Source organism: Sceloporus occidentalis, unplaced genomic scaffold, assembly GCF_023333645.1.
Source record: "Sceloporus occidentalis isolate IW3139 unplaced genomic scaffold, rSceOcc1.0.p SCAF_16, whole genome shotgun sequence".
Taxonomy (NCBI): domain Eukaryota; kingdom Metazoa; phylum Chordata; class Lepidosauria; order Squamata; family Phrynosomatidae; genus Sceloporus; species Sceloporus occidentalis.
The window spans coordinates 2,574,840-2,599,703 of NW_028316996.1; the positions used below are offsets into that span (position 1 = coordinate 2,574,840).

The 24,864-nt window shown below is 40.0% G+C and overlaps 2 protein-coding genes across 2 annotated transcripts in view; one reads left to right on the forward strand and one right to left on the reverse strand.

Annotated features, from left to right (window-relative positions):
• LOC149302941 (E3 ubiquitin-protein ligase MARCHF3) overlaps positions 1-10,673 on the forward strand; it is a 34,981-nt gene extending 24,308 nt beyond the window's left edge. The window contains exons 3-4 of the mRNA XM_089481853.1: positions 9,557-9,766; positions 10,515-10,673. Coding sequence (XP_089337979.1) covers positions 9,557-9,766; positions 10,515-10,673 — 369 coding nt within the window. The remainder of the gene's footprint in view (positions 1-9,556; positions 9,767-10,514) is intronic.
• A 2,933-nt stretch (positions 10,674-13,606) lies between these two features.
• Positions 13,607-24,660, reverse strand: LOC149302942 (lamin-B1-like). Its single transcript, XM_089481714.1, has 11 exons — positions 24,293-24,660; positions 20,930-21,086; positions 19,603-19,728; positions 19,227-19,397; positions 18,047-18,172; positions 17,463-17,683; positions 16,944-17,169; positions 16,743-16,847; positions 16,464-16,583; positions 16,176-16,277; positions 13,607-13,723 (listed from the first exon to the last, which is right to left on the reverse strand). The coding sequence occupies exons 1-11, from the start codon at positions 24,649-24,651 to the stop codon at positions 13,607-13,609; spliced, it is 1,830 nt and encodes a 609-aa protein (XP_089337840.1). The 5' UTR covers positions 24,652-24,660.
• Positions 24,661-24,864: the final 204 nt, after the last annotated feature.

A 24,864-nucleotide genomic window follows, 5' to 3' on the forward strand; every position in this document is an offset into this window, starting at 1 on the left:
AACTTATCCAACCATGGCTTTATGGACCTTGCTTGTGGGGCACAGTCATGCTGGAATAGAAAAGAGCCATCGCAAACTGTTCCCATAAAGTCGAAAGTATAGCATTGTCCAAAATGTCTTGGTACGTCCCCTTCAGCAAACCAAGACATTGTACTTAATAGATAATAGATAATAATAAGTGTAGATATTTAACTTCAAAGTGGGTTCTTAAACATATTGCGCACTATTTTATTTTTGTTTCTTTTTCATGTTTATACTTTAACTATTATGTGAAAGATTTCAGGTGCCATTTTTTTTTAATATTCATTTACAGATAAGTTGTATTAAGTGCATAATCCACTTTGTTTTTTTATATATATATATATTTCAAAATAGGCTGCTTTTTTTAGGTACACATACAGTTTACTGGATGTGGGTCAGGTTGTAGCTGGCAACATAACAGACCACAGAATGGCAAAACAATACCCTTTTGCAATATGTTTATTTAATACTCTGATTCAGTACATTGTTACACAATACATTTAGCAGGTTGTAATATTGTTTGTAATATTAGTTTTAGGAAACAACGCTTAACGTCCTGTATTACAATGTCTTTCTTTGTAAACAACGGCCTTACCAAGAAAGGCTTAGTATTGATTATGAAACTATGCTTGTTATAGCCGTTTGTCACCCTCCCTAATATATATTGTGATGCATTTTTTTTATACATAACATACTTTATTTGCTTTTGTACCTTCAACTCCCTCTAAATACAGGTCCACATGCAGCAGTTTTCCGATTGTCTACTATTCCCATCAAGCGGAGGAGAAGCAAAGCCAAACCCCCTTCCACCACAACACACAAACACACACTCTCCCTCTTTTTTTCTCAGACACTCTCGCACTAACACACACACTCTCTCACACACACAGGCACTGGCCTGCCTTGTGTTCTAACAAGCAACGTTATTGGACCCCAATGTTCTCCTGGAGCAGCCCTGGTCCTAATATTGCCCACAGAGGGCCTAAAACAGCAAATAGGCTGCAAATCTTGCAGTTGGATCCCAGCATCCGACTGACGAGGACCGTGCATTCTTTGCACAGGGATCTTTTGATGATAGGAAACATTTTCAGAATATGGGATATATTCATAAGTCAATAGTTGTTCTGTGTTAATGTCACATATGTTTGTGATCCAAGTTATTTTTGTATATTTCCTCCAAATAAATTTAACAAAAAACTCCAGGCTTGAATGTTTATTTACTGTAGCGTCAACATGAATCCCAACTTGAAAACAGTCCATTTGGGGTTATTTACAGAAAGATGACTACACAGAGAAATTTTGGATATACAAATATGGAAATGTTTTCTTTTTTTTTACATAATTTTCTTTCTTTCTATTTAAAGCAATATTTTTCCTCAACACTCTTTATTTCCGTATGTGGCTCACATCAGACATGATTTCTCAGGAGACAAGGTGTTCATATTAGGTTACTTCTCCACCATGCTGAGGGGTAGATAACATTGTAAAAGCTTAAGAGTTAAGCTTTGCAGATTCTCAGAAAAAAAAAAAGGGTTTTCTTAGTATACATTGGCGAGGCAGACTGTAGTAGCACAGGAGTTGAGGGAGAATCCAAGCAAACTCCAGCTTTTCCAGCGCGGTAATAATTGATAATAGGAATTATTGTCATTTGATATTCTTTTATTCTGATACAAGGTCACCACAGCACAGTTCTGCTGACTTTCACAGAATTATAGTATTCAAAGCTTTGGTACGTATTTACTAAGCATAGCTGTGTTATACTCAGATTCTGTTCAGAGCGGGATCAGAACTTGTTTATAGTGCAGAAATCATTTTAAAAGTAAATCAGAGTGACTTCAGTAATCAGAACACTTCATCCCGATTAGGTTTTCAAAGCTTTGCAGATTCACTGTGGTGGCAGAGAGTATAATTGAGAAAACTAATCTGCTTAGAATGTATCATTCGATACGTTTAGCTATATGATTGATAATTCTAACAAGCATGTAAGTTGCTATGCAGGATACTGCTTTACTGTTTAACCCTTTGTTTTTAAAAAGGCAAGCTCTAATCATAGAGGGCTTTCCTTTCTGTGTGGGCTTCCATAACCTTGAAGCTCCTTTAAGGTCCCCACATAAATTCATAATGGATCCTTTGTTAGAGGGTGCATCATGAATTAAGTGAGGAACTTAAAAAGACTGTAATGCAGGGGTCGACAAATTTGCTTTGGATCTAGGAGATTTCTTCGACAATCATGTTTTTATTTTCCTGGAGCGCAGGGTTTGTCGAGCCTTAACATACACTAACATACATTTACACACTCTAGCACCATACCTTAACAGACATATAGTTACAGTTAGCCTTTTCCATATCTGTTAATTGCTGTTGATCCAAAAGAAGGCAAAAAAACACAGTTTGTGGCTCTTTCCAATTTTGCAACAAACTAGTAGAAAAAAACACAATGGCAGTCAGACACACGCTAATATCTTATGTAATCTCTTGTTCACACACATGCTCCATACACACAACACCATACACTCATACACACAACACCATACACTCATACACACACTCTAATGCTAGATGCTGACATACACATTCATGCTAATGCCATACTGTAACATAAGCAACACCATACACGCTAGCACTACACTCTTATACACATGCATGTACTGGCTAACACTATACACACTCTAACACTATTGACACATACACACTAAATCTAGAAATACAGTAGACATTATTATTGGATTACAAATGTAAGCATTTCTGTGGCGGATGCTGACTTGAAAACCGGCTAAAAGCTTACAAATGGTATGATAATTTTTTCTGGAATTATACGGAAATAAATCAGATTAATTGTTCTCCAGTCCCATTCCAAATCGTATTATTACAAAACAGCCAAGATCAGTAATTGCAACTAAATGTTATATTGTCTATAAATCTGTAAAGCATTCAGTAATCTGCGTGATAAATTATCAGCACCTTCCGATCTATGACAGTAGTTTTACATTTAATAAGTCAATGACTGCCAGATTTTAGCTAAATATGGCTTCTTTATTAAGATATGACATTCATACATGGGTTGCAGGGAAATTACAAAACATGTGCAAGATTCATTATTGTAAGAATTTCTTTTTCGGTTGCATGCTGTGCCATGGAGGTATCTCTTAATAGCTTGGGTAGGTTTGCTGTGAACGTAGAGACTTTCGGACAGGTAGTGATATCATGTCCCGGTTGACCTTTACAGTACAATTAGACTCGAGATTTCTACTTCATGTTCTAGGCATGTATGTTGAACGTGAACAGATCATAAAATTGCTTCTATGCTGGGCGACCACATCCAAAACTTGATATTGATATATGGGCCCATACCATACTCCATTCATTTTAATATGCAATTTTACCAACATTGACACAAAGATATAGCAATATAAATTTTTTTTTACAGCCGTATCTAGATTTTTGAAACATATTGGGTATGGAGGACTGAAAATTGTGTTAAATGGATCACTTGAAATCTTGTCAGATTTGTCAATGATATCCTAAATGCGCTGATGTATAAATAAGTTTTGCCCTTGGTATGCATTGTTCTTATTACTGTATCATTTCTTGTTAATTTGTCTTTTGCCAATGACGAGATGAGCTTTGAGGGATTCCTGCACTTAATTTCCGTGCCTTTCTCTTAATTAAAGAACTCCAATTTGGGAGATAGTAATGACTTTACTTGCTGTTACAGCTCTAATGAGCTTCTTTACTGTTATAATTAGAAATAAAATGTTCTGCTTTTCTTCTCTTTAGGACTTAGAATAATATTCTGAATCCTCTCCATTTATCGGCAAAAACTTTTACTTTTCTTAGCCACTACTTTTGGCATGACAGTTTCATTAAATACTTCTGATATCCAATCATTTAATGGCAAACTAGCTATACAGGTCAATATGTGGTCTGTAGGCCAAGTCTTATGTTTAGGTATTAAACTTTATGCAACGTAGTTGAACTTGAGATGAACTCAGCTGTTTTCACTCAGCGAAGTCACTTTGTGCAGAGTTGCTCTTCTGAGTTGATTGTAATTGAGTCTGCAGAGCTCTCCATGTGAACTCGGTTAGTAATCGCAGAGAGCAGGTTAGTGGAGAGTTCAGCCCAAGTTCAGTTGCTGATGGCGCGGGGTGTTTTTCTCCAATGGTACGTGTGTAGCACATGCAGCTTAATGAGTTATTCAGTATTTCTAACAAATTGTTGTGTGTTATTTAAAGCTCACACCTGTGCATTTTGAGGTTATCCTCAAAATCTGCACTGTTGGGGACCAGCGATAAGGAGAACAGAATGATAGGGCTTGTATTCTGAGTCACCTGGGAAATCTCAGTGTCTGATCCCGAGTCTCAGGGTTTTTACCCGAATTTCAGGGTCTCAGGGTAATGGAGCAGATTCTCAGGGTCCTTCTGACTCCTTCCTAGTCATTGCTGTGACCACATCTAAGACTCCCAATTGATACATTTGCTACAAGCATATATATATATATATATATATATATTAATATGCCTACTTTTCATGATTGGAGCCATTTCGTTTAACACATTTGAGGAGTCACTATTTAGAATGTAAACTATTTAGTGAAGGGTTAATATTTCAAGATTCTCAGGGTCAGCTAATTTATAAAGTTCCCAGGAATGGTTATGAGTCTCTTTCACTAGGTATTACTGTATTTGCTCGATTATAAGACAAGGTTTTTTTCAGAGCAAATGCTCTGAAAAATACCCCTCGTCTGATAATCGGGGTCGTATTATAATCAGACCTCAAAGTCTGACTATGAGACGACTAAAATCCAGATCCCCCGCAGCTGCAGGGGATCTGGATCCTCCTGTCTCAACCCCCCCGCCCCACTTACCGGTGTGCAGCTGGGGCAGCGTGTAGATGTCTACGCGATTCGCGTAGACAACTTCCGCTGCAGCCGGAAGGAGGTGTGGCTAGCAGCGGGGGTTGTCTGCGTGCATCGCGCAGACCTTCCCCGGGTGTCAAAGATCAGAGTTCCCGGCGCGGGGAACTCTGATCTCTGACAGCCCGGGAATGTCTGCGCGATGCACGCAGACAACCCCCGCTACTAGCCACGCCTCCTTCCGGCTGCAGCGTAAGTGCGTGGGATCTACACGCTGCCCCAGCTACATGACAGGAGACTCAGAAGTGCCGGTAAGTGGGGCGGGGAGTGTTAAATGGGGGGCATAAGGCATTTCTGGAGGCAAGGTGCTCTGTGAAATGCCTTTTAACCCCCTTAATGCCACTCTGCCTCCAGAAATGCCTTTTTAACCCTCTATACGCCACTCTGCCTCCTGCAATGCCTTAAACCTCCCTATATGCCACTCTTCCCCATAATATGCCTTTTAACCCTCTAAGTGCCAGAGTGGCATATAGGGTTAAAAGGCATATCATGGGGCACAGTGGTATATAGGGTTAAAAGGCATATCATGGGGCACAGTGGCATTAAGAGGGTTAAAAGGCATATCATGGGGCACAGTGGCATATAGGGGGTATAAGCAGTCGCTACAGGGGGGCAAGGGGGGGCAATTGCACATTTGCAAAAACGACATCCCTTGGCGCATCAAATGTGTTTCTAGTACAAACCTGGAGTGCGCTAGACACAAATGAACATGTCGTTATGGTTAGAAAAAACATATTTTCTAGCCAAAGCGACATATTCCATCATTATTTGTGCACTCAACTTTTGTCCTAGAAATACATGTAGCCCCTCATTTGAAGCTCCAAGGGGTGTAGTTTCTTAAAATGGATGAATTGCCTGAATGAGGGAGAACATGAGTTAATATGTGGATGAGTTGTCTGAATGAGGGAGAGCATGAGTTAATATGTGGATGAACTGTCTGAATGAGGGAGAGCATGAGTTAATGTGTTTGTGTGTATCATAGATATATAATTGTGTAAGGGCAAAGATGGCACTAGCAGGGTGTATATGGGACAAAGATGGCAAATCTTATGTGTGTTATCTGGGTGCTGACCAGGTTCTATGTGGGCAGCGTGGTTGGGGTGTGCAACCTGTGATCTATCCCTGTAATTTAGGGGTTTTAAATATACCTTTAATGCCGTGTTTTTATGTGAATTCCAATTGATCTGTACCTGCAAAGCTGGGTTTGTGTGTTCTTCTGTAGATCCATATCTACTATGCTATGTTTCCATACATTATTTATGTATACCTGCAAATATAGGTTTTGTATGTCTTGTTCAGTTGATTAATACCTGCAATGCGGTTTCCATGTATTTATTTGATCTATACCTGCAATGCTACATTTCATATATTATTATTGTATACCTGCAAATACAGGGTTTGTATGTCTTGTTCAGTTGATTAATACCTGCAATGCTGTTTCCATGTATTTATTTGATCTATACCTGCAATGCTACATTTCATATATTATTATTGTATACCTGCAAATACAGGATTTGTATGTCTGATTCTGTTTATTTGATATATACCTTCAGTGCTGAGATCACAAGTGAATTTCAATTGATCTATACATGCAAAGCTGGGTTTGTGTGTTAATGTGTTGATCTATACCTGCTATCGGCAGCAGGGTCTAATATTTATATGTATATTTATATATATATCGGAAGCAGGGACTAATATTAATATATATATATCGGCAACTGGGGCTAATATTAATATATATGGGCAGCAGGGGCTAATATATATATATATATATATATATCAGCAGCAGGATCTAATATTTATATATATCAGCAGCAGGATCTAATATTAGGCCCTAAAATCATTTAGTGCAAAAGTTAAGGTATTGTGTTGTTTAAAGGATTTCAAGGATTAGTCTTACTAAATTGTGGCTTCAGGCTTCCCATGTTGAATGTACAAGTATTGTCAGGGCTCGACAAATCCCAGGCGCCAGGTCGCCATGGCGACAGAGAATTTTGTCCTGGCGCCTAGGTTTTGTCAGCCTCTTACATCCATAAAAAAATGTGGATGTAAGAGGCTGAGTAACCACACGGGGGCGCTGCTGCTGCTGTCTGCCCAGGAGTCTGGGCAGACAGCACAGCCACTCAGAGCCCGCCCCCGAGCCTGAGATCACTCCCACGGAGTGATCCTGTAGGCTGAAACCGCGGTTGCTGCAAAACCAGCAATCGTGTTTTCAGCTGCCACAGGCAGCTTCAGGGAAGGGGATTGTATGTTGATTGGTTCCCCACACAAGTGTGGGGACCTGACCCAACACCCCCCTGCTGCCTGATCGCTCCATGAGAGCGACAGTGCAGCGTTAACCCCTTCAATGCCACGATAGCGGCATTAAGGGTTAATTCCCGTTTTGTACGGGGCTCTGCTGCTGGTGGTCTGCCTGGAAGCCCAGGCAGACCAGCAACAGCAAAAACGAGCCCCCACAAGCCCTTTGATGATTCCTGTAGGCATGGAAGCCTACAGCAGTCATCAAAGACTCCCCTCCCTGCAATGGCTGGTCTATAGACCAGCAATTGAGTCCCAGCTGCCAGAGGCAGCTTCAGGGACAGGGGAGAAGGTTCTTTGGTCTCCACATGAGTGTGGACACCAGCCCCAACACCCCCCTGCTGCCTGATCGCTCCATGAGAGCGACAGTGCAGCGTTAACCCCTTCAATGCCACACTTGTGTATGACACATTCGTGGCATTGCAGGGGTTAACATTTTTCCCCACAAGCTTGTGGGGACTAAATATCAGTCAATGGAACATCAGCATCGAAAGAGTTAAAAAAAAAAAAAATTAATAATAAAAAAAAAAACAGCACTGACCTGAAAGTCCAGGGTGCTTCCAGGTCAAACGCTGTGAGTTTAGTAAGTGGGCTGATGATGATCCGATCACTCCTAACCAACTGTTAGTTTAAAAAAATCCTGGCTCCTAACTTTTTTACCTGGCGCCTAGATTCACAACAAATTTGTCAAGCCCTGGTATTGTATTGGCCAATAACAAAAGTATCATTCCATAGCACATTACTTTTGGCTATATATATATATATATATATATATATATATATATATATATATATGTGTGTGTGTTTTTTCAGTGGTATGATTTAATGGTGGAAATTATTAATGCCCCCCCAGTTTGACTGTGGTATCTTGTGTGCCCCCCCTATATATTGTTTCTAGAGTCGCCACTGGGTATAAGGCATTTCTGGGGCAGATGTGCATAACTGGGGGGCAGGTTGGAAAATAGAAGGAAATAAAACCAAAATATTTTTCTCAATCATAGCTTTTATTAAAAAAAATAGTTTAAATGAATTAACATTTATTGGTAAAACTTTTTTCTTATAGGGTCGTCTTATATTCAGGCTTTTTCTTTTTTTTTCTAAATTAATATTAAGATTTGGGGGGTCGTCTTATAATCGAGCAAATACGGTATAATGGTTTTGTGCCATCACAAATGGGCACATGGCTGAACGGGCAATTGGTGGGGCTCAGACAGACACATACATCTGACCGTTTATCCTTTTTGCTTGCTTTGTCTGTATATTGTTATGTACAAGACAAACTTATTGTCAAGTGACTTCTTCAAAACTCTGAGAGTGCAACTAACAGCTTCGCCACCCTGGTCAACATCCAAATAAATGAATACAGAGAATTTTAACTACTCCAAAACTGATGTGACTTTTTTGTCTGTGTGGGACAGGTTGACTTGTCAACTTATATCGGTCTTTATTAAGCCCTACTTCAGGCTTAAAAAACATCTTATGCCATGTGCCAAAGAGACACAAATAAATTGTAACATATGATGATTTTGAACATGTTCCCATTTTCTTTATTTGTTCAAAACCAATCATCCATGCTTCCTATAGTGCGCCTCCTAACGTATAAAGAAATGTGGATTGCAAAATTATGGGAAAACATACATTCAGTAAAATAAATGTAAATTGAATTATCATTTTTTTGAAGAATAAAATAACACTTTACTTTTAAGTGATACTGTTATAAAAAGATTGTGGGGGTTGCTCTTTAAAATTTCTAAATCAATTGCGTTATACGTAGAGACCTGTGTTGCATGCAGATTCATGGTAATAGAGACATCTGGTGGTCGGATCACATAATGCATGTTTGTGTTTTTATGATTGTGTGAAGCCAGCAAAAACACGATTATGTCATTATGAGCATCCCTAAAAAAACACTTCTATGAATTCATGCGCACATGCCTGCTACTTTATATATAGTTTTGAGGATAGCACTGGCCTGGAATTGCATGAGCTGGATTATACGTGTATAAACACCGATAAATCCATTTAAATATGGTTAAACATACAAAAGTTTTTTTATTGTTTTGTTTTAAGTGAAACTGTATGCTATATATTTGAATAGTGGACAAACCAATTATTTCACTACAAAAAGCCCATTCACAATGGCCAAGAGTACGTCTGCGTGATTTATTATGTTGACCACCCTCTTTTTGAACTAGTAGCCTTTTGTCTTTATTTTATGTCTGCCTAAAAAAGTAAAAATAGTTCTACATGTATTCTGGATTCTACATGGTTGTTTCTGCTAATTTATTAAACCCAAATACTTACGCAGTTGTTGTCTCTTTGCAGTGGCTGCGAAACCCAGGCCCACAACATGAGAAAAGGACTCTGTTTGGAGACATGGTGTGCTTCTTATTCATTACTCCACTGGCCACCATATCCGGATGGCTTTGCCTTCGAGGAGCTGTTGATCATCTGCACTTCAGTAGCCGACTAGAAGCTGTTGGACTCATTGCACTAACAGTTGCACTCTTTACTATTTACCTCTTTTGGACACTTGTAAGTACTGCTGTTATTTTGTTTTTCAAAAACAATGACCTAGTGCTAACTGGTTACATTTTAGAATCCATGACTTGATGGCTGGTTTGTGTTCCATGTTTAGTATTTTTTTGTCACAATGCCTCTGATTGCCTTCTCCTGCTTGGAACTTAAAATACGGCTCTATGGGCAACAATTGGTGATAGACAAGCTGGCAGGGGTTCAAACGGCTTAGTTTTGCCAAGTTTCAGAAGTGTATCAAAGTTTTTACCTACCTCTATCCTTGTGGGGAATCCATCCCTGGATGAATTAGGAGGAAAAGGAGCCTGGCAAAAAACAGCACATGCAATGTGAAATATGGCAATGGGGAAATAAATTCTACCTTACAGAAAAGACTGTGGGTAAAGGGAAGCATCAAGTAGAAGTAGTACAAGCAAACAAGGAAAAAGGAATTCTGGGAAAGCGAAAGAATGAATATATCAAAAGTTACTGAAAAAGGGCAGACTAGATGGACAAATTACTTCTTTTTTTCATTACTATCTATCAATGTAAATGTCTAAATTTGCATTAATGGGAACAGGGATTGCATTAATTCTATGAACATTTTTCTTAATGCAGTTTTGTATAATAAGATATAAACGATCACTTTAGATGTGCTTTTGGGGTAAAACGGTTGTTTGCATTCTAATTAAGGATAATTATTTCTAATTTTTATTTTGGTAAAATACTAATTATAACCTACACGTTTTCTTTTTTTTAATCCCTGCAGGTGTCATTTAGATACCACTGTAGACTATACAATGAATGGCGTCGGACCAATCAAAGGGTTCTTCTCGTCATCCCAAAATCAGTCAATCTACCATCCAATCAGCAGTCTTTATTAGGCCTGCATTCATTTAAAAGGAACTCGAAAGAAACTATCGTGTGACATGAGAAAATGATGGATTCTTCTTGCAGCCACATGCACTGCAGCACCATCTCTAATGGATTCAAAGACTGTTATCTCTCTGCTGGATATATATATATTACTCAATGGAGCCTCGATGGCCAGTTATTATTTAGGCATCAATTACCGCAGTTATATTTGTTCTAATGTGCCAAACCACTTTATTTAGCCAATTGGCACATCTCATACACATACATAGTAATTCTGCCATCTTTTTTACATTTTCATTGCAAAAAAAAAAAAAAAAAAAAAGTTACCAAATAATAGACTGTTTTTTTAACTCTGTGTTAACTTACATAGTATTTGCTATGGTGACAACCAACAGTCCAAAATGTTGCAGCTCACTTTCAAAGTAATGGCATTATCAGAGTTTAGCACAATGGTTTGAAACTCGCATACATTCTTAATATCAAAATATGCAGACATTTTTTTTTGTTATTTTTCTTTTGTTTTTGGAACGTTTTGTAAAAACATCTTGTTTGACATATTTTTCAATTAAACTTGCATAAAGATGGGTTTTTCCCAACCCCTGCAAGGACTGAATCGTCGTTCTGAGGAGGAAACATTTTGGAATATGCAAAAGAGAACATTAAGCAACTTCATCTCCTTTAATCATTTTCTTTTCATCAGCGTATGGGAGGTTTGGACTTTACTCCTGGAGAGAACTGTACTTTTAATCTCATTGTTCCTTTGATGTCATTTATCTATTGAACCTTTCCTTTCTGGAGTACTTGAGATCTGGACATTTGCCACCACCAGTGACAGGAAGAAAATATACTCATGTATGAGTTAAAATATTGAACATTTTTGAAAACTATTTCAGATATACAAATTGCATTATGTATTATTATAAAAATGTGCATTATTTAAATATTAAATACTACACAAGCTTTTGTGTCTTTTTTTTTTATATATATTTTTCTGTATAAAACCACTTTTTCTGCTGGTGGAATTATCTGATGCTTTGGGCATTAGAGTATCACTAGTATCAGAGGTAAGCATCTATTTTCCTGTAGTCAGCAATGATTGTGATTCAAGACAAATGAGCAGGTCATGCCAGGGCTGAGTCCGACAACCTTCATGACATTCACCTGCCAGATTCCAAAGAAGGAAGGGAGGAGGCAGTAGAGCGGCCGACTTGCCTCCAGCTTGTGTATTCTCCCTACAAAAAAACAAGCAGAAACCTGGTTCTCACCCCCAGCAGAGCAGCCATGTCCAACTCAGACTACAGTTGGTTCAGAATTAGCCTTGGTTTAAAATGATTCCAGTCAATATGAAAAGTATTATATTTTCAGATATCCCCCACAACTCATCCATCTGTGAGTACATTATATAGTAGGGTGATCACATGGCTCTTCTTACTGGGAGGCTTATAAGCAGCTCTGCAGAATAATTTTTCTCTATGTCCACAGTTAAAGTAGGAATCTGATATTCTTTTGGTATATTCATTTATAATATTATTACACACAACAGTTTGAACAAATTATTTAATATGCAGACTACTGGTTCTAGAACACCTGTATCCGTGTCCGAATTTTAAACAGTGTCAGCCGAGAGCTTTAATAGAAGCCTGGCAAATGAAATGTCTGCACTAAGGATATTTGCTGAAAATTAATTCAGTACTGTATACAGTAAAGTACATTAGCACTACATTAAAACGTTGTTTGTTCCACTAAACTTCCTTTATCTGCAGGCCTGAAAGTTGCCATTGTTGTCTGCTCAAATGCCACACTGTGCTGACCTGCACAGCAAAATCCAGTGTCAGGCTGGGTGATTAAGACTGAGGAATCCTCTTGTTTACCAGAAGCAGTGTGGTAAGAAGTCAGTGTGTTTGCAGGCCCTAGTAGAATAGGCTGATACTAGAGCTAGAATATGAATGGCTAATTCGCAGCAGTGTGAAAATACTGTATTTTGGATTATGTAAAAAAAAAAATAGTACACTTTGGAAAATTATTTTTTAATCCTATACTAGTAAGACAAAAATGTGATGGTCAAAGGTGAGTTAAGGTGCTGAGTTCGCTACAGTATAAGACATCATCGAGCTTTAACTAAGTCAGAGCATACCCAGCCAATACCAACTCTATATATTCATGCTGAAACCTGTTCTTCATTTTCAACAAAAAGACAACTGTTCAGTTACTTGAAACCAAAGTGTTTGCAAGGGTGACACAGAACATACTATTGTTTTAAAGAGACGCAGATGCTTGATCCTGTGGCGTCAGCTTTCACCCGTACAGCTGCTGACTTCTGATACACATCAGCCCCCATCAACCTGTCAACTACACAAGCACCTGCTCGATAGAGCTGTCAATACATCTTAACTTTTTCAGCGTTCTCCATATGAAATATTGTTCTTCCTTAACAAAGTACAGTGCTGTGTACAGTAGTGTGACAAACATTGACAAAAACTTGGGTTTTACCATATTTTGTTCCAATAAAAGTCCTTTAACTGCAGGCTGTTATCAGCCATGATATTTGGATGACTCCCTGCTCAACCACCAACACTGCACCAATTCTTTAATGAAGTCTCTTTCTCCATAGACTTTCATTAGTTAGTGGTATTATATTGTTCACCCCAGGCAATATGATGAGTCAAGTTGTTTGTCTAGTAGCTTGGGCTAAGATAACATAGTACAATGGCTAATATGCAGCAGCTTAAAAACATATGTAAAAACTAGAATTTCTTTAAAAAGAAAAAATTCTGCACTCCCCTCATATGCATTTACCCCTTTCCACACGCTCCCAGCTAAATGCCTTGCAAGAGATGCAGGCCAAAATCATCATCTTGTATATACTCAGTTCCCTCAAGCTTAAAACTTGTGCCAAGAAGCCCATTGGGACGTACAGGTACGTCTTGACTTTGTTGCAGTGGTAGGGACATCTTACCGATGCTACACAGGAGAGAGGGCTGTTTGTTAACAGCCTGGACTCCCCCTTGCTCTGCCGACGGTGCTGGGCTCTCCCATTGCGCCACCTGCTGGCTGATCACATTGCGATCGGCACAAACTGATCAGGAGGCGAGCCATACTCCACTGGAAACAAACAAAAAACCACTACCCCCAAACACCTTAAATGAATAGTAAAAATTATGTAATACGGGATAAAACAAAGCATAGAACTTTCTATGATTTTAAAAATGATGAACAAAATGTATAATGTGCGCAGGTTCATCAAATATGGAAAAAATCATGGTTTAAAAAAAAAAAAACAAAAAACTTATGGTAGTAATGACAAAAAATAATTTGGCCCTTATGAAAACATCCAGGACTGTAGTGCTCAGAGTATTTTAATACACTTTCTTCTATAGCGAGGGTGCCGGGACACTAAACGGTTCTTTTTAAACCATGTATAAAAAAAGTATGTTAAATGTTTAGTTGTGACATCAACAACGAAGGCAGGCACATGGAGATTTGTTTTATGACTGTCTAGCATGATTACGCCAGCATTACTTTAGCGTCTTTCAGAGTGTCTAGATCTGCGTGTTTCACCTTCTCTTTTCAAGTGTTCCCAAGGATGTTCAACCGGGTTGAGGTCCAGTGATCGCAGTGAAAGGCATCACTTTAGAGGGGGGGGGTTTAAGATACACCAGGCACGGCTCCAACTTGGTTTTAGAATTGTTGACCTGTTAAATGAATCCTCTTCCATGCAATTTTAAGCTTCAAGGGACGGCATGGCCCTGCAGCAAACATTGGCACTCTTTTTTTGGTTGAAGTGCTCTCAGAATAAGTAAACCATCCCCACAACCCATTTCCTAAAGCATATTTCATTATGGGTTTAACAGATTGCAGCCACCTCCTCACACAAACACAGGAATTGTAACCAAGTGTCATACTTTGATAATTCAGTAAACATTATGTTTTTGCAGTCTAATATGAATTCTGTATTGTTTACACTAAATGTTTACACTTGTTTTTGACAATAAAGTGGTTTCGAACCCACTATTCTCCAACATAGAGATTAAAAAGTTAGTCTGTTAATTTACCACTTTGTAATAGATAAAAAAAAAAAAAAATATTGTGGTACTATACAAACCTTTGCACCCATGTGTATAAATATACAGATACTTTGGGTTAAAAAAAACAAACAAAAAAAAAAACAAATAAAAGCACCTTATGGATAAATGAGTGGCCTGAATTTGAAGCTTAAGTCATCGTATTTGCACCCTGAACACTTGTAAATCCCTGAACAGATGTTTCAGTAAAATGGTGCCTTGTCTTTATTTCCACATCTCGCAGCCAATAAAAATACCAAAAGCTTGGAAACATCGGATTGACGGCGGAGGAAACAGCAGCCATTGCGTCGCATGACAATGAAATCTTGCGGGACGGATACGGCATAAACTGCATGCATTTAAACATCATTCATTCCATGCGGTGTCATGACATCCAAGCGCTTTGCTGCAAAATATACCTAAGATGTGTAGATAGGCTGTCAGATACAAATCTTACAACTATGGAAGATGGTCTAAATATCTTATTACATTGAATGTAATTACACCGATCTCGAATTTATCATAAAAAAAAGTTTAAATAGAGCTTGTGTGAGATACGACAAAGCCCAATAGTGACGCATATTCACCACCGATACGAGAACATTAGAGCTAGCAGCGTAACCTTTGTGTAGGTGAGGATTCTTGCATGCGGTATCTTGTTTTCAACATCACAGCCAGGACACACCAGTAAAAACCATAATTTTATTTTATTCTGTAAACCATGGTTTCAGTCTTTTTAAAATTTGCTACATTACCCACCCACCACACTAACCTAAAAAGTTCAGTAAAACAGCTGCATTTTCACAAAATACAAATAAAACCTTATAAAACAAAAAAGGGTTATTTCTTCAAAGTTCAATTTCAATGTTCTGGAGTTGTAATAGAAAATATGTTCAGTACAAAATCAGGAAGCAAATTCCCAGAGTGAACAGTGCCTCTGCTCAGTCATGTGTGACGGACAGGTGACAAGATAAAAAAGTAAAAATCTAAAATCTGACACTTGTTCAGGAATATCACACTCCTGGGATTAGTCACTCAGAGAAAAACAGCGCACAAAACTAGTCATTTCACATTTCCAAAAAGGTCACAGATCTTTCACTAGTACAAATGGTCCTTTGTGTTATTTAATGTAATAAAAAAAAAAAGAAAATAAGGCCATGGTTGGCATCATGGAAGTTGAACACCAATACAAAAATAGGCCATGCTTCCTGAAGGCTCAGATCTTGTAAGATGGTACTTGCTTGAAGTTTGATTTTTACATGATGGCACAGCCTCTATCAGCTCCCTGGAAAAAAGAAGAGATACTCGACTGCTGGGACATTTCCAAATAACCCTTGTTATGGAAGTAAAGCTAGCAAGTTACAGCTGGGTGGTATACTTGTAAAGCCTACTGCATACAGAAGGCAGAGAAGATTTACCACAAACTGGCCATAGTAAAACTAAGTGCCTCTCCAGACACAAAGAACATTTTGTATATATAAATGCCAAAGTACCTTTTTAGATGGAGCATGCTCTTCCAAAATCTCCTCCTCCAGCACCTCGTCCTCCTCTTCTGGTATAGTGGTGGTATACACAGTTTTTCTTTGAGCGACCTCCTATGAAAAGAACGAGTCAATAGTTAAGACCTACAGGGTGCATTACAGTTGAAGCCAAGTCTGTCCATGAAAGCATGAACAGGCCTTATATTTCAGTGTTCCTGCATAAGAAGTGGGCCATGCCATGTGTGAAGGCATGCAGATGGGTTTTAGGACATGCTGCACAATTGAGAACGTTACACATACCTCTCCCTGAGGATTGCTCAGGATTACTTTCACATCTTCACCAGTTCCCCAAGAGTTCTGGTTCTTCCAGAGAAGATCAGATGGTGGACTTGCAGGAACTCCAGCATTTGCAGCCCAGATCTAGTTGAGAAAAAAAACAAAAAACAAAAACAACCCAGCAAGTTACGCCTATCTTCAAGGACATTAATGCCATTATTTTATGTTACAGGAATTGTCAAGTAGGTAACTGCTAAACTCAGAAATTTTCAGTATGCTTGTGAATAGCGTATTTGTACTTACCGTTACGGTCTGGCCAGCTTTGAGCACATATCTTGAGGTAAACTTGTAAGTTGCTGATGTTTCTCCAATTACTTTAGTCATCTCCCATCCTCCTAGTGGTTGATCCTGTACATAAAACACAATTTTCAATTAATGAAACTACCCCACTACCAAGTGAACGACAACTACGGAGTAGGTAAGGGTAGTGAGACTATTTCTGACCTGCTCAGAGTTATTTTTGAGCCTGATAAATTTGCCATCAATATCCAGTTCCTCAAAGCAGACATTGCCAGTTGCAGAAGCAGAATGGGCGATGGTCACACTGCTGCTGGCCTCAGACTCCTCAACATCAATTCTCTTCCTTTTGCCTCTAGTGGTGCGGACACTGCGGCTCGATGAGGCTCGAGACACTGTCACACGGGAAGTTGGGCTTGGAGATAGGTTCAGTCTGAAAAACGCACAAGTTAAAAATTTTATTTTTTTTATTGAAAGTGAAGTTTGGCATATGTGACACTGAAGTTATCAATAAAGGGTTACTGTGCTCCAAGAACAAGCAGATAATAAAGAGGGAATGAAATGACAGCTAGAAAACATCCAAGCAGGAGGGACAGGAATGTAAAGTACAACTAAGCCTGAATGCGAGCAATACTTGAAGCAAAAGGGCTGATTTGTAACCAGATACACAGCTCTACAAAGGACAGGGCTTACATACAATATTTATTAAACCACATCTGATTTTACCTCTCCTCTTCTCCTTCCAGCAGCTTCCTATAGGCAGTGATTTCCATGTCGAGGGCCAGCTTCACATCCAGGAGTTGCTCATAGTCACTGAGCTGCTGTTGCATTTGATCTCTTATCTCAGCCATCTCCCTCTCTCTTTCTGACAGCATTCTTCGGCTATTGTCCCTTTCCTTTGACAGCATTTCCTCGAGCTCTTGTATCCGATCATACCATGCCCTAGACTATCAAGAACAAACAAGAGAAACATTGTTACTTCGGCCCAGGAAGAGGTTTACAAGGAGACACCTTCAGTTTGGCAGAAGATATGGAAGCAGTTCAGCACTTTAATCAGCTCCGTGATCAGCATACATTGAGATTCTCTGGCTCTGACAAGCCGTCCACATTAAGCCCCCTTTAACTTCTGGGCCAGGTGCAGTCACCTCAACCTTAATGTCTATAAACATGCATTTATGTTTTACTACAAGGGACACTACTGCCGAATATGAATTATACATAAAGCCCCATAAGTTTACTTCTCATGGGGACATCAAATGTATCTACAGCTTGTTTTGAATTCTAGGACAAAACACGGATCCAGTAATTACCTCTTTTTGCAGTTCTGAGAGTTGGGAAGTAAGGTTCTCGATGCGCAGGCGGCTTTCCATAAGTTCCTCACGCGAGCTGTTTGCAGACGAACTGCTCATCTCCTGAGACAGGCGAGCGTTCTCCAACTGAAAGGTAGAAGGTATTTGAGCCAAAAAGAAAACATATCATCCAAAAAAAAAAAAAAAAAAAAAAAAAAAAAAAAGGGGAAGCGCACCATACACGGAAATTTCACAAAACATACAATTTGTGCGTAGTTTTGAAATGCCATTTCCTATGGAAATTAGTCACAGAACACTGCAGTTACCCTGCACATGTCTATGGAAACAGAAACATCAAAGTTGACAGCAGATGAGACCCATTCAGCCCTTCTAGACTGCTCATTTTTCCCGTCATGTAAAGACAAACCTGAATAAGTCATATCTTAGATTCAAAATAACCGTCTATCCAGTGCATGTAGATTCAGTAAAGGGAAACTTCCTTACATTAGATTTAAGCCTCTGACTAAACGCTTTTAAACTACGGCCTCTTGTTCTAACATTTCTTCTCTGAAATAAAGGGATTGAACAGAGTGCAGTTGGAAGCATTTACAAGCTTTAATCACATCTCCCCTCCACCAATTAGGGATATGATTCCAAGTATCTTATCCTGCAAGTCTGTATTTTAGTAGTTATCGGAACTCTCTCCAGCTTGTCAATATGCCTTCAGAACTGTACACAACACTTACAATTTACACAGAGTACCCAAAATACTATGTTCTGCCTTGGGATGGTTATGTCCTAGATGCATTATTTTATATCAGACTGCAGTGGCCAGGCGACCATTTTTCTCTAGTTTTCATCATTTGCCTTCCCCCCCCCCCCCAACATGGAAGATCTACTCTGTTGCATATGTTTCTATTATCTGCACCCTTAGGAGTCTAACACTGCCGATATTGAAAAGTATGAAAAGTACGGGTCCCAATACAGATCCTTGAGGTATCCTACTAGTAACAAGAGCTTCCCCTGATTTTACACCATTAACTACAACCTGTATTCTGTCACGCTACCATGGCCTTTTCCCATTAAGCTATTTAAACATCCAAACACAACATAAATTATAGAGTTAAAGGAAACTTGTGTAGGTCTTTGCCCATAATACTCATATCTCGGCAGATTTCATTTTCTTTATTAGTTTTCCTACCTTAGCATGGTAGGTGTTCTCCAATTCTTCTTTGTACAGGCTAACTTGCTCATCATGCTGAACTCTCATGTCGGTGAGTGCTTGAGCAAGCTTGTGTTCATATTCTACTTGGCGACCAGAATCCACCTCAACCAAGCGGGTCTCATGTCGTCGTCTGGTTTCTTTTATTTCCTGGAGGAAGAAAATACAATATTAAGAATGTGAGCAAGTTTAAAGTGATAAATGGATTGCTTATGAGCAGGAAGCAAATGCACCAGATGCTGTATCTGCTAAAAACTTCCAGTTTATCAAGTTCATCATTGCAGATCATGTGTCAAGTCTACCAACTGTATGTAATTCATCTTGGATAAAATTTGATGTTAAAACAAACGATTACCTCTTCGTAGATGTTTTTGCGGAAATCAAGCTCTTCTGTAAGAGACTGGCAACGATTTTCAAGCTCAACTTTTGCCAGAGTTTCTTCACCAAGCTGTTTCCTTGCCAGAGCCAGAGTTGCTTCAACCTAATAAGTAAAATACAATTTTAAAGATCTGGCAACAGATAGAATGGCAATGTGATCATAGGATCAGTAGTTGCAGTACATTGGTTTGACTTGCCAATTTGTATTGATACACAAATATATTAAGCCCAAATACATCTAACTTGGTGGGAACATTAAAAGCAACCGTTTACACAATGCGACCAGTGACATACCGTATTGGCTCGAATATAGGCCGCACTCCCCCCCCCCCCCCCACCACACACACTTTAAGTCTTTAAAGTGGGGGTGCGGCCTATATTCGGGGTCTAGCGCCCGGAACTGCATGCCGGCAGCAGGGTTAGGATACAGATCCCCTGCCGCGGTGCAGGGGACCTGCTTCCTACTCTGATACGCTCAGAAAGCCTCCCAACAAGGCTTTATTACATATGAAAAATAGTTAACATGAATATTTACTAATAACTTCGTATTAAAACACTGTTTGGGTTCTTGTAGCTTTTATTATGTCAGTAAAATAAGGTGAATAGAGAAATGCCATTGTGATAGAGACAAAAGTGTAAATTGTAAGTTTTATTACATTATTTTAAATTAAAAAAAACGGCCAACTAATCGATTAAAATAATCGTTAGTTGCAGCCCTAGACAATTCATAGGGTTAAATTGGTGTCGCACTTTTGGTTTCTATAGATTACAAGCAGAATACCAAAACAATAGGAAACTGCTGGAAAAAGGGGGTCAACAAATTTGGTTTGACCCTAGGAGCCAGCTTTTTATTCCTTCACCAATTATGGTTTTATTTTCCTGGCTATTGAGGTTTGTCAAGCCTTGCCGTACACTAACATGCATTTACACAGGCTAATAAACAGTGTATACAACACCAGCATGCTCAAACACTAACCTTACCGTAACACATGCATACATACTACACTCATGTACACACATGCCAACATACACATTCATGCCTATGTCATACTGCAACAGCCACCAAACACGCTAGCACCACACTGCAACACTGGGCAGATACACGCTAAATCTGACACTACAATAGACATACTGACTGGAATTACACATGTACACTGACCGACTACAGTATACACACACACACTGACTGACACTACAGTATAAACACTATGATTAGCGTCAGTGTGTATGTGTTTGTTTAGCACTACTCGCCTTATTTCAAAATGCATAAGCAATCCTCTGAGCCTAAAGTTGAAGTTTCTTACCTGAGCTAGTTCTGCTTTCAGGTCATCCACTTCCATCGCCAGCGATTTATTTTCACTCTGTACAGTGAAAATTGCTGCATCTTTGGAGCTGAGAAGAGCTTCAAGTTCTTTAATCCGGGCTTGTGCTGAATGAAGATCACCTTCTTTCTTTGAGTAACTGTTTAGAAGAATTACATTGTGAAAGCAGAAAGCAATCTGATCACTTGTAATGATATACAAGATAACTGTTCCTAAACAGATTTTGTGAATGTAAACTGGCATCATTTGTATCATACATTTGGCCTTTCTGCACCTCAGTTAAGCCCCAAATACAGTGATGGGTCACTTGAAATAGTAAATCAGGCCGCATACTGAGTGGGAGATGCTTGCAGTATCTTGGTGCTTTAACACATACTAGGGACATGTTTTGCCGATCACAGGAGAACAGTGCGAGTCTTCAATGCAGTATTAAAATTCCCCAAGATAATTTAACCTTTTATGGCATGATAAATATTATGGTACAATCCCAACAAGATATTAACACCTAAATATCCACAATTTTGAAGGGGGTTAAGAAAAACCTAGTTAAACTACCAAATAAGTTCTTACAACAGCTCATTTGAGAAGGCCTAAACACCATCGGAAATGGCCAAGCCGCTTTCCATAGCTTGGCAGGTGATGCATGTATGAAGTATACAGCATGCAGTCATAAACAGTGCTGCAAAAAGAACTTTAAGTTGTCTAGCATGCTCTGGGGAGGGGAAGGAGAAAGTCATACATAGGAGAGCTTCAGTAGCCTCTGATCAGCTTGTCTGATTTTAGTTATGAGAACAGTTTTGTCTAGGAACAGAAGAAAATACAAAGAAGACAAAGACACCTTTGGCTGAGCGCACATAAGTGTACTTAATAGTCCTGAAAGATGTATTTTCATGGCGTGGCATATAGTGCAAAAACGAGGCACGACAGAAGGGTTACGGAGTTTCTTTATGAAAGAACAATTCAACAGGAATTCCCATGTTCTAAAGCAAATTCTTAAAGATACCATTAACAGCGAGTTCACGTTATGGTGCTGGCCTAGTTCAGAGTAACCAGAAGACCCGACAAAACTAAACTCCTGGTGTATCAGTATCCACTCGATACATAAATTTACTAGAAAATGCAGCGCCGAAAGCGACTAAACACATTGCACAATTGACAGACTCCATTCATTTGGTGATCACAGAGAGTCGTGCCGAGATTTCTGTTTCACCAAATGGGGCAGACAGCACAGCGCGTCAGATGTAACACATGTAAGCCTCATTACACACATTCCTTGCCAATGACTGCAGGCTCCCCGTACATCATCGGACAGCGGCACAGGAAACAGTCATCCATTCATCGCAGACTACTGCGTGTCACATGCAGGGCCGGCTACAAAGAACAAAGCCAGCAACATCCAGCCTAAAACGCTCATCTGGTAAGAGTAAGCAGGACGCAAAGCGAGGATAAATGGGTTAAAATGTTAAAATGCCAAATGTTAAAAAGGTATGAAGACTGTTACAATCAGGCATTCTAAACCAGCACATCACTCAGGTTTAAGGTTGCCAGAAAAAAAAAAAAAAAAAAAAAAAAAAAAAAAAAAAAAATTTACCCTTTGCCCAAGAAAGTTATTTAGAGGCATGAAAATGCAATCTGCAGGCAAGTATATGCAAATAAGCATTAGAGTGAAACAGGCATTGTTATAGTGGTCAGGCAAAACAGGTAGAATCAGGGCCAATATCTGCAGAAAGGCTAATCGATGCAGAAAGGCAGAGACACTGGAGTTTGAGGAGATCACATTACCAACCGGTCTCATTCCAGCAGCAGCTGCCGCAAGTCCCCTGACCCCGCAGCATTACACTGAAGAGTCAACATATACGGGCTGTCATTAATGTCACCCGTCAGCAACCGGAGCCAGGTATGCAGCGCCGGCACACCTGTTCTGTGTAAATGTGGCCATCTCAGTTCCATCCCCAGTTTCAAATGATTAACACCATATGCGGGAATATTCATGCATAGCTTAAAAAACACTAAAACCAGACGTGGCACTTTAGAGACCTTTTGCAGTATTTGAAGGCACACAAGACAAATATCCTGCAAATATTCCTATTTTATGAATCCATTCGCAATTGTGAGTTCACCATCAGATAACACTGGGGCTAAGTTCTAGCAGCAAAGCGACAAGGGAATGTATAAGGTACATGTGAGTAGAATAGAATTCAATCTGTTTCTATTCACCTGAACCAGGCAAACAAGCAGTGCTAAAGGGGTTAACTGGGGACACTGTCTGGCCATCTGTCACTACACAGGAAATCGTATGAATGGGAGGTAGTGACCGAATTGTCCCAACCCACAGGTCTACAGATCAAATTGGCACATATTTAGTTAAGCCGAGTTACAGGTCATAGTATGGGATATTTTTTTATAACGCTGCCATTTTCAAACAAAGCTTAATGACAAACGCAAGAACATAAATGTTAGTGCTAATGCCGTTAGCCAAGGTCATCACAATGACCCACAAACTGAGCTAGTTAAATACAGGGGATCGCCGCCTTTCTGTATTCCCACATGCGTAACTAGAGGGTTCCTGATACAAATACATGTACAGATTGGGCGTTAACTGTTTTTAGCGCCAAAACGGTGCATTATTAGCAGGAAATGGGGAGGGCGCGATGATTGAAGGTTCGGTACTGATCAGGAGAGCAATGAACGGGCAGGGGGAGGAGCCAGCAACGCCCAGAACGCTACACTGACAGGACAGGGGCTTCCCTGCTTCTATACCGAACAAGAGCAGCCACGAACCAAAGATAACGTGGTTGGAAAGCAGCCGCCATACTCCGGTATAGAAGCGTAATGTGAGCGGATAAGCACACTCCAGCACTTCAACACTACACCGTGTTTAGCCCATTTGGTCTTATAGTCGAGACACATCTATCCCGCGCCTTTTCACTCACACCGTTATAACCTCTACCCCTCCAAGTGAGCCCACATACAATATGGTGTAAGCACCGATCAGGGACGCTGCTTGATCCTAGACAATTCGCAGCGTGCTGTGAGCCCCGAGCTTCCTCTCCAATCAATGACGTGGGGGATGGGCGTTTACTACCACACGCTTTATCGACATCGCGCTATAGAGGAGCTCATTGATTTTTCATAGATAAGTTCCCTCTTAAACGGACAGTCCATCTCGCTGCCGAGGATCAGACAGTCTGTTAGAACCGCGCGTTACAAGCTACTATAATAAGAGCCCCCAGTAATGTTATCCCACTACAGACTGCCAGCCCCATCCGCCAAGAAACCGGCCATGGCCGTCATTGTGCAGCCCTTTTATATAAATGAACAGAAAGTAAAGGTCCCAGTACTGACCTATGAAGGAGCTGATCATGGTCCCCCTTGAGCTTGCCCAAATCGATTTGCAGCTTGGCTCTCTCCCGAGCGGTGTCGTCCAGTGACCTCCGTGCATCCGCTAGCTCGGTCTCGTACAACTCCTTGAGGCCGGTCACCTCGCGGCTCCGCACCTCCTCTCGCTCGGTGACCTGCAGCTGCAAGACGCTGTTCTCGCTCTCCAGGCTCCTCACTTTGTCTATATAGACGGCCAGGCGGTCATTGAGGTGCCGCAGGTCTTCTTTCTCCTGCAAGCGGGTGATGCGTGTGGGGCTGAGCGGGGTGCTCATGCTGCTACGCCGGCTGGACTGCCTGGTAGCAACAGGGGTAGAGGTCGCCATTACTAGCCTACGGATAAATATTCAGCTCGCTACACTATAACTAACCCGCAAGCGATACTATGGAACAGCGGGATGGAACGCCTACCTCCAGCACGTGACAAAAAAAAACCCCACACGCTACAATAAAACTTTAAGCAACCTCACCATAAAGCAAGGGGAGCCGAAAATGCAGCCGATTTATAAAATAAAAACTTAACGAAAACCTAGCTTAAA

Coding starts and splice junctions, on each gene's coding strand:
- LOC149302942 (XM_089481714.1), bottom strand. CDS start 24,651: ATGGCGACCTCTACCCCTGTTGCTACCAGGCAGTCCAGCCGGCGTAGC. Junction 19,729..20,929: donor TGAAAGCAGAACTAGCTCAG/GTAAGAAACTTC, acceptor TTTACTTATTAG/GTTGAAGCAACTCTGGCTCT. Junction 17,170..17,462: donor CTGGAAGGAGAAGAGGAGAG/GTAAAATCAGAT, acceptor TGCGTTTTTCAG/ACTGAACCTATCTCCAAGCC.